Source organism: Gadus chalcogrammus, chromosome 6, assembly GCF_026213295.1.
Source record: "Gadus chalcogrammus isolate NIFS_2021 chromosome 6, NIFS_Gcha_1.0, whole genome shotgun sequence".
Taxonomy (NCBI): domain Eukaryota; kingdom Metazoa; phylum Chordata; class Actinopteri; order Gadiformes; family Gadidae; genus Gadus; species Gadus chalcogrammus.
Genome location: NC_079417.1, coordinates 24,716,351 through 24,730,843, shown reverse-complemented (window position 1 = coordinate 24,730,843; position 14,493 = coordinate 24,716,351). Strand labels below are relative to the sequence as shown.

Here is a 14,493-nt window from a genome sequence, read left to right as displayed (position 1 = left end):
AGAATAGGCACACGGTGTGCGTAAAGCTAAAGAAAACACGACCGACGGTGCAAGGCTCTTCCGCTGCAAGAAGGTGCCTATGCGCGGCATTTTACGCAGGGTGGTTAACATCGTTCCGATTGTCAAAAAACATTCGTAAGAAAAATGAATCAACGGAAAGCTACTCCTAGTGTTTCTTATAACCAGAAGTACGAACTACCATGCTGACCCATACTGAATTGTTTGGATACATACTGGAGTCACCAAAGACGTTCCAAATGTCTTATGGGCAGCAGTGAAATATCTTGTCACAAACGCTTGCACGCAGGCAAACAAACACACACACGCACATACGCATACACGCACAAACCATCAAGTTGTTGTTGTGGTTATAAAACAAACAGCCAGTCCTCACCAGTGTACCACATGGAAAGCAGTGGAGATGACCCCTGTAATCCCAGCAGGCATTGTTTATCTTTCTCATCAAGGATCTGATACGAGTCTGCTCTCCCCTAACCTGATTATCTTAGGAGACACTCTGTGAACCCTCTGAGGCTGACCACCCTGGCTCACGGTCCAGGAACGCTGTTCCTACCCTCCCGAGAGACACAGCGACCCTTGATTAGTTCATCAAAGCCTTAAGCAGCTCTTTAGAACAGAGCCCTGGGCCCATACCGCCCTCAGCTTCAGTTCAGCAGGGCACCGGCTGTAGCTGATGACCTGAACACGGGGCTGGTCTATACTGCTCTTTACTGGTCTACAAAGGTCTAAACTGGTGACTAGTCTAAAATTGTCTACACGGGTCTGTAATGGTCTATATTGGTGTATACTAGTCTACAATGTTCTATACTTTTCTTTACTGATCTGTACTGTCTATCCAGGTCCTTACTGGTCTACTGATCAATACTGATCTATACAGATCTATATCTGGACTGCAATGGTCTACACTGGTCTATCTGTTCTTAATTGGTCTATTTAATGATTCATTCTGATCTATACTGGTATAGACTTTACTGGTGTAACTGGTCTGCACTTGTGTGTACCATCTGTACTGGATCATACTGGTCTGTATATGGTCTGAACCGATCTCTAAACTGGTCTGTATTGGTCCGTACTGCACTATAGTGGTATTAACTGGTCTCTCTCTGAGGAGCAAACAGGTGCAGCCTATATACACTCTAACTCTAACTGCTCTCTTTACCACAGTGTGGACAGAGCTCACATACCAGGAGGACAAGAGACAGACAGACACACGCACAGGACGTGACATGGAGGCAGCCAATGAGAGCTCTTCCGTCTGCCAGGGAGAGTGTAAATGTGTCCCTGTCTTCACGTGGATAGATTGAGTGCTTTATGTGTCAGGAATAGGTAATACTGCTCTTGTATATTTATAAATATAAATACTTGATGTTACTCAAGGTGATCTTGACTCTGAATGCATCAAATAGCACAACATGAGGACTGTTATGACATGACGCACACGCACACGCACACGCACACGCACACGCACACACACACACACACACACACACACACACACACACACACACACACACACACACACACACACACAAACACATACAAACCATGAAGTGTCCACTTAAAGTGAAAACAAATCTGAAATCATGTAGATTGTGTAAATGTCAACATATACTAGAAAGGCACTACTGAGTAAACTGACTGACTGACTGACCAAACAGTGCTTCTAGGTATCGTGCACTATTGATGTACTTGCACATGTTGATCGCATGGTGGCACTGCTGTACCTTTTATCTGTAACATGGTGGTCAGCGCGTCTCATAATTCAGAATCAGTGCAAAGTAACATACAGTAAAATGCAAAATAATCGTAACTATAATCTATAAATATGTAACATCTAAAACAATACATGACGACTATATTCAGGCCCTATCTAACTTTATATTTATCGTTATGGATATAGATCTATAGATAATAACTGGCCTTCAAGAATCGCATTATTATATTGTGCCTTTGTTAATGTTGATAAAGCAAGACGAATATTGAACATATCCATGTCATGGGACTTTATATCGTTTTTTTGCGTCCAAGCTAATGCCTTGAGACAAGATCTTAATTATGGCAATTTACAGGCTAATTATTAGAATATAATAATTTATACGTAGGCCTGTTTTACACCTGATTTTCCAGTTCTCAAACTAGGCTATACAATCTGAGGACGCGGCCGCCTTGATTTTTCCGTAAAGCCTACTGGTCTACTGGTCTGCCCTATAATATAATGCCCCTGTTAGCCGATTTTTGGACACAAATCATTTATCGTTATTCTCGCTGAGGCAATTGTGTGGTCGAGGTTTTTCTCACATAAAAAGCAGGATTATGCCTTGTTTCTGCTGCGGTGAACTATCTCAGGGTTTGCATTCAGGAATTTCGTGGTAGCGAACAAGTTAAAAGTGGTGAGACTAAGTATAAGGCCTATCATTATTATTAAAACATCGGTTTTAGGAGATTATTTCCTGACAGACCAAACGCCTACAATTTATGCTATAACCATTAAAACGACCTGGCTCCTACCATTAGCATACTAATATGCCTGCTAGCCTACTTATTATAATAGGCCTAATAATAATAATAATAACAACGATAATAAATCATAATAGGCCTATTATTATTATTATTATTATTATTAATATTATTAACAATAATAATAACAATAATAACGATAATATTGGCTATGTATTTGAACTTTTTTGTTGTTATTATTATTTTCATTAGGTAGGCACGTTGTATCTGTGGATACTTATTGTTATTAATAGTATTATTACAATTATTACTATTATCATTATTTTATTTAAATTATTATTATGATCATTATTATTATATGTATGAATCTGCTCTGATCAATACATAGTGGAAAAATCATAGAATTTCCCTGTCAACGTTAAAAATGCAATAATTACCCTTGTTGAAGGTCAATATAACAACGAAATATCCTAATCCCTATAATAAGCCCTATAACATAATACTAATATATTACTACGGATAACACATTAGAAGCGATGCTTCAGCACCTTTCCTCATCTGCTGACACAGGAGCCGCATTTGGAAAATAAAGCTATTTTATTGTCAATGCATTCAACATGATTAGATAAACTATCAAGTAGTACATTTCCGCAAAAGGAAGGACAAACTAATCCCCACTGACACAAAATATGACACTTTGTATTTCAAATAAAACGAGATATTTACACTGTAGTGAATAGATCTTAAATCTTAATATTACATGCACTCTGAAATAGCCTGACCCATTTAAACCTTATAAAATACAACTTACTGTACACATAGGCCTACACATATTTAAGTCTTCCCTTATGTTCAAACATCAAGTGTTTCTTAAATATATTAATTTAAAGTAAAACATAAGTAGAAAAGACGGAGAGAGTGGACCGTGATGAGGAGGAGGATGAAAAGGACGCTGATAAAGGTGATGAACGGAGGAAAATATTATTTTCTTTCCTATTGAAAATTTTCAAAGTCCAGAGCTGATTGGTTGTTCTTCCGAGCGCCACAGAGGAGTCAGTTATGCGACGTCATGTGACGCGACAGGTGATGCCGCTCGCGGAACGCCTCGTTGCAGATCGGACACCGGAGCTTCTCCTCGCGCCGCCGCCGCACCAGCGGCTCCACGGCGAACTCCTTCTTGTGGTGCGAGCGCATGTGGTACACCAGGTCCGACGTCATGCGGAAGGACGCGTTGCACTTTGCGCACCAGTTCTGCGCGGGCAGGCAGAGGGAGGTGAAGGAGGGGGGGAGCAGGGTGAGTGCCGAGGGGAGCTGGATGGGGACCGGTCCGGAGGTCTTGGGCCAGAAGGCGGTGGCGGCGGCGTAGACGAAGGGACCCTGCTTCATGGGGCCGGGGCCTAGCTCCATTCTGGCTGAGGAGTCCAGGAGCTTTGGGGCCAGGAGGGAGGAGATCTGGGAGAAGGAGGAGGAGCGGGAGGGCTGGCTGAAGGCGCTCTTCCGCTCTGCTCTGCTGCCCGCCCCCTGCTGAGCCAGCGAGGGGAAGGGGCTTGGGGGGGGCTGGGCCTGGGTGGGCTGGGTCTCTGACAGGACCTGCCTCATGTTGAGGTGCTTGTCGGGGGTCCGGCTGCCCGGGCGCCCCCCCCCTGACTCCTGGTTCTCCAGGTTCGAACTCTGGGTGCTCCTGGAGGACTTCAGGCCCTGCGAGGACTTCCTCACCTCTGTGAAAGCACTGCGCTTGGCCCCGGGACCCGCATCCCCGGTGGTGGGGGGCCCCACCACCGGGGAGGGGGCCCGGGGGCTGTCGTCCAGCCCGTAGGCCCCTCGGTAGTTGAGGGCGGAGGTGGCCAGCTCCTCTTTGGATTTTGGCCCCGGCAGGGCAGCCCCCGGGGGTCCCAAGGCGTCGGGGTACTTCCTCTTCCCGGAGCTGTGGACCTCGGCCTCGCGGTCGCTGGGCGGGCCCCGCCGGCTCCGCTCCAGGTCCCGAGCCAGGTTGTGGAAGTCTGTGGCGGGCTTGATGGCATCAGGGGGGCCGGGCAGGGGCTTGGGGCTGGACCGCCCAGGGGTCCCGCCTCCTGGGGGCCCCGAGGGGTCCACCCCCTCGCTGGGGGGCCGGGGGTCAGTGGTGGTGTCGGTGGGGGTCGTGGGGGGGGTCTGGAGACGCTTGGTGCAGCGGAACCTCAGGTGAGACAGGAAGGGGAAGTCAAACAGGAAGCGCTGGCTGCAGTCGGGGCAGGTGTGGGCGGTCGAGCCTGGAGAGAAAAGACATCTTTAGTATTTACTATTTTAATTGCTTCTTCTTTTCTTTATATCTGTATTCTAAAAAAATTCAAATATTGCACTTTGTATTTAACTTTTTTGTTTTACCATTTTCTACCTTTTAGTCCAATTTGTTCACTACATGTAAATGTTTATTTTCCATGACAATATACCTTGTTTGAATCTAATTGAACTTGCCAGAGAGAGTAAAAGAGTGAAAGTGATCGTGTTCATGGTTCATGGCAATTTGTGTATTTATTTACTATAACTTATTTTTGTATCTACTTTTATATTGTGTGCTTTGGATATGTAAATTTACGTTTTCCATGCCAGTAATGCTTTGAATAGAAATTAATAGAGAAATTATATATAACTGAGTTGCCCACATGTTATTGGCCTGGTCCTACCAGACACTACTTAATTTCATTTGCACAGAGGGTGTGGCCTAGCCTGGTCCTACCAGACTCTCGTACTTCATATAATTTGCACAGAGAGTCTGGACCAAGCCCCCAGGAACAGTGCATACTTCCGCAATCCACCAGTGCTCAGCGGCCAAGCCTGGTATTGCAGCAAGCGGGCTGTGGACGGGTCCCTCGATTCATAGAGCCCAGAAGTAGATATCTCCTTTCACTCCAATAGGTGGGGGAACAGGAATGTGGGGAACAGGAATGTGGGGAACAGGAATGTGTCTCCGCAAAAAATGACTGGATATCAATCAAAGGCTCATAATTATCTTTATGCCATGTAGGCCTACTAAAAAAATCAAAATTTTCTCTTTTCAAAACGCCGCCTCAAGCGGTTTTAGCCATTTTATGTTATTATTTTTTGCTGGAGAAGGAGGGGTGGGCAGCTGAAAGAAGTTGTAGTGAAACAAATGTTGTTTCGCCCCGACATTCGAGAGGGCCTTGTGCACGGCTCCGTTAACTTCTCGTGTCCGAGGATTTTCCTTGTACTTAACATGAATGACGTTGATGGTTTTTAGTCACTGTGGTGAATTTTTATCACTAAAAGTGTTTTGGTGATAAAGGGATTTTTAGACTGGTTCAGCTGCTGCTCAATGACTCTCACGTTCCTCTGCTTGCGATCATTGCAATTCACCATGTATTGATCCATGATCTATTCAATAGATCCAAAGACAAAGAACGGGTGCATTACGGTATCATTTTTATAATATTGTTAATAGCCTGATAAAGATTTCTGTTGCGTTAGTATTCATTTGCTTGTTTAGCTGTGTATGGCAGTTAACAATGTTGGTGAATTACAATTATTTATGTGGGTAGGCAACTCCAACCTCATTGCTTATCGATATGTTACCATTTATTTGTATATCAATTATTGATTGCATTTTTAGTAAATAGTTGGACGGAATCTGTTTCTTAAGCAATAATATTGGACTGTATTTTTTTCTAGGCCTAAATAGATTTACTATGTTCTTGGTGTTATATGTTATATGGAGCAATCTTTCATATTTATGAAGTTAACTTATACTTCCATGCAGGATTCGAGTTATGATTCCATCTTTGTGGGGGTCTCTTGAAGTTGTTGAGGGGGGGGGGGGGGGGGGGGGGGGGGGGGGGGGGGGGGGGGGGGAATAAGACCTCGATTCCATTTATATTTATAATTTAAACTGACGTAAAACTTTGTGTTTGAATTAACTTTTATATTGCACCGACATGCAGCATGAGCACATCGGATGAGAGAACCTATAAGGCCTATATTACATGCCTATGCTTTACATTCTATTAATGAATGAGTTGCATTAATCAATACCTATATGTAATGCATGCATTGTATTCTATATTCAATATAATATAGAGGTTTTATTTAAACCTTAATCTTTATGTTAATATTAGATTGTATTCGGAATGATAAAACTATAGATTTAATTGTAGTTGTATATCCCATGTTAAAGGGGACATATTATACCACCAGGTGTGAGTGTGATTAGCCTTACAAGCAGTTTGGAAAATCTGCCCCATATGACATCACTAGTGGGCGTGTCCACCTAGATCTGTGCTGGATAGATGAGCAACGTTTACTTCAGTCCACTGGGTAGGCTGATAGACCAATCTATCCATCACAGATCTAGGTGGACACGCCCACTAGTGATGTCATATGGGGCAGATTTTCCAAACGGCTTGTAACGCCTCGTGCCCACTACCTCCGTCCGTTGACTGATCCCCATTGACTTTGAATGGGGACAGATGCGCAATGCATTGTGGATCCGTCCGTTCCGTTGGAGCCTTCAGCTCCGTCGAAAAGTTGAAAAATGTTCAACTTTTTCGGCAGCGACGGATCCGTCATCCAATCAGATCGCGTATGCAAATTTAAGCACTGTGACGCGACTCGGGCTCTGACGATACTGGAAAGCAGGAAAGCGGGTAATCTTGCATCGCAACAAGCAGGAAGAAGCGGGAAGAACCCGGCGAAGCGATTTGATTGGCTGACGGATGCCTCTGCAAAGACTACTCCCCCATCCGTCAGCCACGCCTTCCCACGTCTGTTGACTGACGGTGCAGTGGGCACGAAGCGTAAGGCTAATCACACTCATACCTGGTGGTATAATATGTCCCCTTTAACTGACACTTGGTCCTGCAGATCGGCTTGGATCTCTGAGTTGCAGGGAGAGCCGGGTCGATTGAAACACGGCACGATTGAAACACAGCGATTTCCTCGAAAAATACCCAAGTCTTTCACGTCAAATTTCGTCACTACTGACCGGGGCAAGACTGACCAACCCCGGGAAATTTTGTGCAATGACGTCATATACCGTTCAAATGTTATGGTGCGTTCATATCGCTGGAAATTATGGGCAAAACATTTTCGCGACGTCGGAAAGTTCACGTGAACGTCATCTCATGACGCTGTTATGATTATACTTCCGTTCGACGACTCGGGCCAAATTTTGATAACAGACTTGCCAAGTTGGTGACGTATGGTTTACTAGTGACGCGCATGAACATGGCGGAACATGAAAGTTTTACTCAATATAAAAGAATCAACCATTATATCATATACTTTACTATTGATTGACGTTGTAACGTCTGTTGGCATGACTTTGCTTCGTTTTAAACGTTGTGTACTGGTAAACCAGCTCTATATAAGGGCAAGTGTTGCCTCGATACAGTGGCAATACTGTATGTGCTTTTCATAAAAAAAAAGCAAAAGGATAGTAGGTGGTAGGCATCAAGGAACTAAAGGCATGCAAACTTGAAACTGATCCTACTAAGTTCTGTTTTGTTCTGACTGGTTTTTATCGGATAAAAAAACCTGCTGTGAAGAACTTTTAAATTTCCAACCGGCTGTTTCCCAAATGCACATGAACGGTCGCTGTCGGGAACACGGGTGAGCGAGCGTCATCATTGGCGAGCCGTCTCGTTATCACCAGGAGAGTGAACGCGCCTTTATCCCCGCGAACCTGTTTTTGAGTGCGGTAGGCCTAAGTAAAATCTTTCGTGCGGTAGTTTTTTGTAATAAACTTTTTTTTTGTTTCATGCCATAATAATATGACAAGTCAACAGATGAATTAGTGCTTAAACCTGTCCTAAAGTGTGCAATGTCAGAGTTTGGAAGTAAAGAGGCAAAAAGGGTTTAAGTGCCAGTAGCTGTCGGGACGATTGAAACACTTGTTTCAAACGTCCTTCACGTCACCATTTAGTTTAAAATAACAGAATGTTCAACTATGTAGCCTATCCTTTAACATGACTTAGGACAGGGAAATAAGTAAATTAAATGAAAATGTAGTCGTCAAACTGGTATAAAGGAAGAAAGGTGAGTTTTAATCGAAAGGTGCATCTTCACAATTACGAACAGAAATATTGTTTGACCTATTTATATTATGAGAAATTATGTACAATTAGTACACTGATATGTTGTCCGGTATGTGAATGTAAACTTACGTTCAAAGTAAAAAAAACAGCGCGATCATCCAACATATGTATTAAATTACCATTGTAACTAAGAGAATACACATGTTGTTGAGTTGTTGATCATATGATGAAATATTTGTATTCGTCATCTTTGAAAAAGACGTTTAACTGAAAAGTGATTCAATCGACCCAGCTCTCCCCTATTTATATCAATATTATATCTATGATTTGATATCTGATGACTGACCCTTGGCCCTGATTGGCGGGTCCGTGGTCTCGCGCAGCCCCAGCAGGTCCAGCAGCTCCCGGCCGTACCACACGAGCAGCTCCTCGTCCTTGTGCACGCGGCGCAGCGACCGGTAGAACAGCTGGCCGTTCTTCACGTAGGCCTCGAGGTTCTGCTCCTCCGGGTCCCGAGCCGACTGGACCAACCGGAGCCACATCACCCCCTCCGCCGAGCTACTGGCGGCCGAGGTATCCACCTGCACACACACACACACACACACACACACACACACACACACACACACACACACACACACACACACACACACACACACACACACACACACACACACACACACACACACACACACACACACACACACACACACACACACACACACACACACACACACGCATATACACACGAAGTTAGCGCTCCATTCCACTCCTCCTGAATGAATGCGCGCCTTCGCTCCATTTGATTAAAATGGAGAGGATGATTCTGTCGGTCTTAAGGGTTGTAGAGTGTCCTGTGAAAAGTGCAGACGTGTTGTTAGTCTAAGCAACTCACCCGAAAGATGTAGGGCGCCGTCCGCTTGTCGGTGGACTTGAGGGCGATGAAAGCGATGCTGTCGTAGAGCGTGGTGTGGCTCAGCACGCACGGGCCGAACAGCGCGTTCTCCGGGACGTCACACGTGGTGAACACGCTCGTGAAGATGTTCGTTAAACACTGGACCGCCTTGGAGTCCCCCCCGGTCCAGACCCGCTCCTCACCCCCCGACTCCCCTGGGTCCATCTCTCCCTGTGGAGAGAGAGAGAGAGAGAGAGAGAGAGAGAGAGAGAGAGAGAGAGAGAGAGAGAGAGAGAGTGAGAGAGAGAGGGAGGTTTGAATGAAAAAGTCTTCCTCACCAGCTGTCAGATCAGATGTCTTTCTAATGAATTCAGAGCCCGTCGTGACGTCATCTTTAGCATATTGATACGGATTCTTCATCAAATGTATTTATGATGTAAAAGAGCTGGTCAGATAATTACATATGATTATCTTTAATGGATGATGGTCCCGGATTAGCATATTCATTAATGTATATGCCTAATTTGAACAACTGGATTATTATTATTAGCAGAAGTACTATTACAACTATTTTCATTATTATTTGTATCATTATTATTATATATTTTGTATTTACTATTATTATTATTATTATTATTATTACTACTATTATTAGGATATGCCTAAAGGAGTAGTTTATATGATTAAAATAATTGCTCGTGCTTGTAGAATTTAAAATGTGTTTGTATGACACTGAACGCCAGAAATAATATCTGGGATACACCTTTTAGTATTTAGTATCATCAGTGGCCTCATTTTCCAACGCTTTTTTTTATTTTGTCAGTGAAATGTACGGTTTAGTCGTCTCTGCTTTGAACCAATCTGCCGTTTTGTAGCACAACAAAAAATGAAAAGTGTGAAAAGGAAGAGAAAGAGAAACAACACAAACATCGCCAACCAATCTGTTGGAACAACAGCATGACCATGATCTAGTCCCCGGGTATCTGGGTTTATCAGATATGTGTTCACCCACCTCGGTCCCTCTCTGTGTCTGTTTCTCTGTGTGTCTCTCTATCTGTGTCTGTCTCTCAGTCTATGTGTGTCTCGCTGTGTGTCTGTCTCTCTCTGTGTCTGTCCCTCGGTCTCTCTCTTTCTTTTTGTCTGTGTCTGTCCCTCTGTGTGTCTGTCTCTCGGTCTCTATCTGTCCCTCTCTGTGTCGGTCTCTCAGTCTCTGCCTGTCTCTCTGTCTCTGGCTGTCTGTCCCTCTCTGCGTCGGTCTCTCGGTCTCGGTCCTTCTCTCCCCATCCTTTCTATCGCTGTCTACAATTGAGCGCTGCACCAGTTAAATAAATAAAAAGCGATATTTCCGGCCACCATTATTATTACAAACACCTTAAACCAAGGGCCAGATACAAGATACAACTAAGGGCCAGACACAATGCCCTAATTATATGAAGGCTGAATGACACACACCAATCAAATATGCTATTATGTTGGACTACTATTTTTAGATCAAATAGGCTATGGCTGGTAAAATAATGATTTTGGTAAAATGGTCGGATTCATTATGTTGAATTGTTAGGAAATCCTCATTTTCATTGGGATAAAGACAAGTTCATTACAATTGAACAAAATGGCACCATTCAGAACAATACTCCACATTTGAAGTCAAAAGTTAAAAAAGGTTATTTTGTGCTAGAATTAATCAATGATTTTGAACCAAGAGATATATTTAGAAACATGCCAACGTAATATGAAATATTGTATAATTGTAATTCCAAACCTAGCTGTTGTTTGGGTCCCTAACGAGGAGCGGAGAACACAAAGCTCCGCTCCATCTGTATTCCAAGGAGCAGACTGAACCACCAATAGGCATTATTTTATACCCGGGCTATAACCCGGGTCTAAACCGCGTTGTATATCATCTGAATTACAATCATGGCCCAATTGTTGTTTTGTGTTCTCGTTGAAACATCTGCGGGTCTGTGCGCCCCTCGGCTGAAGGCTTTTCGCTGCGCTGCGCGTCCGTTGCGCGTCAAAGTGTCTCATTCTTGTACACCGCACCGTACCGCAACGCACCCTTAATGCACCGTAACCCACCTTAACGAACGTCCACGTACCTTATCGTTGATAAACCACAATAATCCACAAGCTGCTCTCGACGCATGCAATCCGCACGTCGCCAAAAAGTGCAATAAGCCGCTCCGGGACGTCCGCTGTGTCAGTACATTCCCCCCGCGAGATGGAGGCGACGGTGGCCGCAGCGAGTCTGCGCGTCGCCGGAGAGGGAGAACTATTTAGAGAGGGAGGGAGAGAGAGAGAGTGTAAGCGAGGGAGCGGGGGATGACTATTAAGAGAGCGAGAGAGAGAGAGGGCGAGAGAGAGGAAGGGGGGGGGGGGGTACGGCTTACAGATGGGACGCGATGCTCTGGCTGACTGGCACACCGACACACACTTTTTGTTTGCGGCACATAATCTACCCAATGAGGCGTGTCGCCCCCCCCCCCTTAACTCTTCACTCCCCGTCCGGTTTATGGGCGCGCGACGGGGAAGCGGCCCCCTTCCCGCCACCACGACATTTAGACTGCAGACAGCGAGGAGCTTTATGAGATGGAAGAGAGCGTGTTTGTATTGGTAGTCTGCGGTTATGATGCGATATTTTTTTTGACATGCATAGCAAGATGTCTCTTTATAAAAACAAGAATTTGTGCATTATAAATATTATTCATATTTGTCTCGCCTATTAGGCTAATATTTACGATTAATTAATTATTATTATTATTATTATTATATTATTATGGTTGTTATTATTGTAATCGTGGTTATTATTATGATTATGTGTCAATAGAAAGCCTATGAATTAGTGAATATGTCAGGACTGTTTAAGGGTTTTATAATTTGTGTTTGTTTCCCTGCCGTCTGCCGAGGGGCACGTGGCAGGCGGCGGCCACGCGGACATCTGCCCTGGCCAGAGGAGCTTCATCCACACACACACTCACACACGCTCACACGCACACACGCTCACACGCTCACACGCTCACACGCACACACACACACACACACACACACACACACACACACACACACACACGCACACGCACACGCACGCACACACACACACACACACACACACACACACACACACACACACACACACACACACACACACACACACACACACACACACACACACACACAAGCACGCGCATTCTATTTCTGTGCTCGCTTGTGAAGGTTACGCACCCCGAGCCGCGCGGTGCGCCCCGATCAGCGCACCGCGCCGCTCCCGGTGTACAGCACCTTTAGGGGGCGCCAGAGTATTGTGTGTATGGAATATACTGTATAATGGGGGGAGTGTAGTGTAATGTATAATACGTATAATGGATCTTTGTGGGTCTAGTAGTGTAGTATAATGATAACAGTGTAGTAGAATGTGTCTAATGAGTTACTGTGTGATACATACTGTAGTTTAGTATAATGCCTACACATAATGTGGATAATTAATAAGTGGGTATTATAGTATGTATAGTGTATTGTAAGTAGATAGGCTAGTGTAAAGTTTTGTGTGCTACATAATGTAGTGTAGTGTGCATATGTGTGTGACATGCATAGTGCAGTGCACTGTGAGTATAGTGTAATGTATGTGTAATGTGTATAGTGTAGTCTATAGTGTATAATGTGTATGTATTGTACATGTGCCATGTTGTTCATGTGTTGTCCTTTGTGTATAGTGTAGTGTGTTGTATAATGTGTGTAGTGTGTGAAATGCATTGGTTGAATTTGGATCCAAAGGCGCGTCTTGATTTTAAGTCTCCATGCAGTCATCAATGCACAGCGGTGGTCTTTATTTATATTAAGCTGTATAGGCCTCCATCTTTTAAATACATGTTATGGTGGATTAACAGATATATTTTATTCACCCTCAATCAACTAAATGAACGATCGGCCACCGTAAATGACATAGGAAAATCATATTTTAGTTTTTCCAGCATCGATAAAAGGCCTATCGATATTCCATGTTACATGCATTGTGCATTTGTTCCAGCCAGAAACCGGATTTAAATCATTGGCTTCAGTTACATTCTGGAATTCAAAGAAATATCTGAACGTGAAAGAAAATCAGTGAGTTAGCAAACGGCAATATTAGTACATATTAGTAGTGTGTGTGTGTGTGTGTGTGTGTGTGTGTGTGTGTGTGTGTGTGTGTGTGTGTGCGTGCGTGCGTGCGTGCGTGCGTGCGTGCGTGCGTGCGTGCGTGCGTGCGTGCGTGCGTGTGTGTGTTAGTGTGTGTGTGTGTGTGTGTGTGTGTGTGTGTGTGTGTGTGTGTGTGTGTGTGTGTGTGTGTGTGTGTGTGTGTGTGTGTGTGTGTGTGTGTGTGTGTCTGCACACTATATGTTGGAAATTATCAAAATTTAAAAATATTGAAAGTCTAATGATGATGATAATACAAATAATACCTGGCTGCCCTCAGTACAAGGCCTACTATAAAAATACTCCTTAGTGTGATGGTGAAGACAGACAGAGACAGGTGCAGAGATAGCGAGAAAAGAGATACGACAGATAAGAGATATAGAGAGATGTTGACAAATACATTGTAGGCATGATATATTCTCACAATGATGTTATGGAATGTAAAAGTGTGAGTTAATAAAATAAACAGATAAATATACAATTTCAATCAATAAATATGATAGGGAGCATAATAATAATCAGAGTAATAATAATAGTAAAAATTAAAATATGAAATAGATGTGAATATGTGTATATATATATATATATAGAGAGAGAGAGAGAGAGAGAGAGAGAGAGAGAGAGAGAGAGAGAGAGAGAGAGAGAGAGAGAGAGAGAGAGAGAGAGAGAGAGAGAGAGAGAGAGAGAGAGAGACAGTGAGAGAGATAAGTGCGTGCGCTTGTGTGTGTGTGTGTGTGTGAGTTTCTAGTTACTAAGTTGGATTATGCATTTTAGAATATACAGTCAGTCCGACTAGTTTTGGCTACAGTTCTACATTTCTACTAAACTAAAATGTAGAAGTATTTTTCGATACTCACTCATCAATATTTCACAGTGGAATTGTGTTCATGAATATTATTTTGCAAACAGGTTAGACAGTGAATT

At 43.7% G+C, this 14,493-nt stretch overlaps 1 protein-coding gene across 1 annotated transcript; it reads right to left on the bottom strand.

The window, feature by feature from the left end:
* Nucleotides 1-3,116: 3,116 nt before the first annotated feature.
* prdm8b (PR domain containing 8b) lies at nt 3,117-9,603 on the bottom strand (the record flags this gene model as incomplete). The annotated part of the gene is made up of 3 exons (XM_056593309.1): nt 3,117-4,727; nt 8,851-9,085; nt 9,400-9,603. Coding segments are annotated over 3 exons (1,635 nt in total), but the record flags the coding sequence as incomplete, so codon positions are not given.
* Between the last annotated feature and the right edge of the window lie 4,890 nt (nt 9,604-14,493).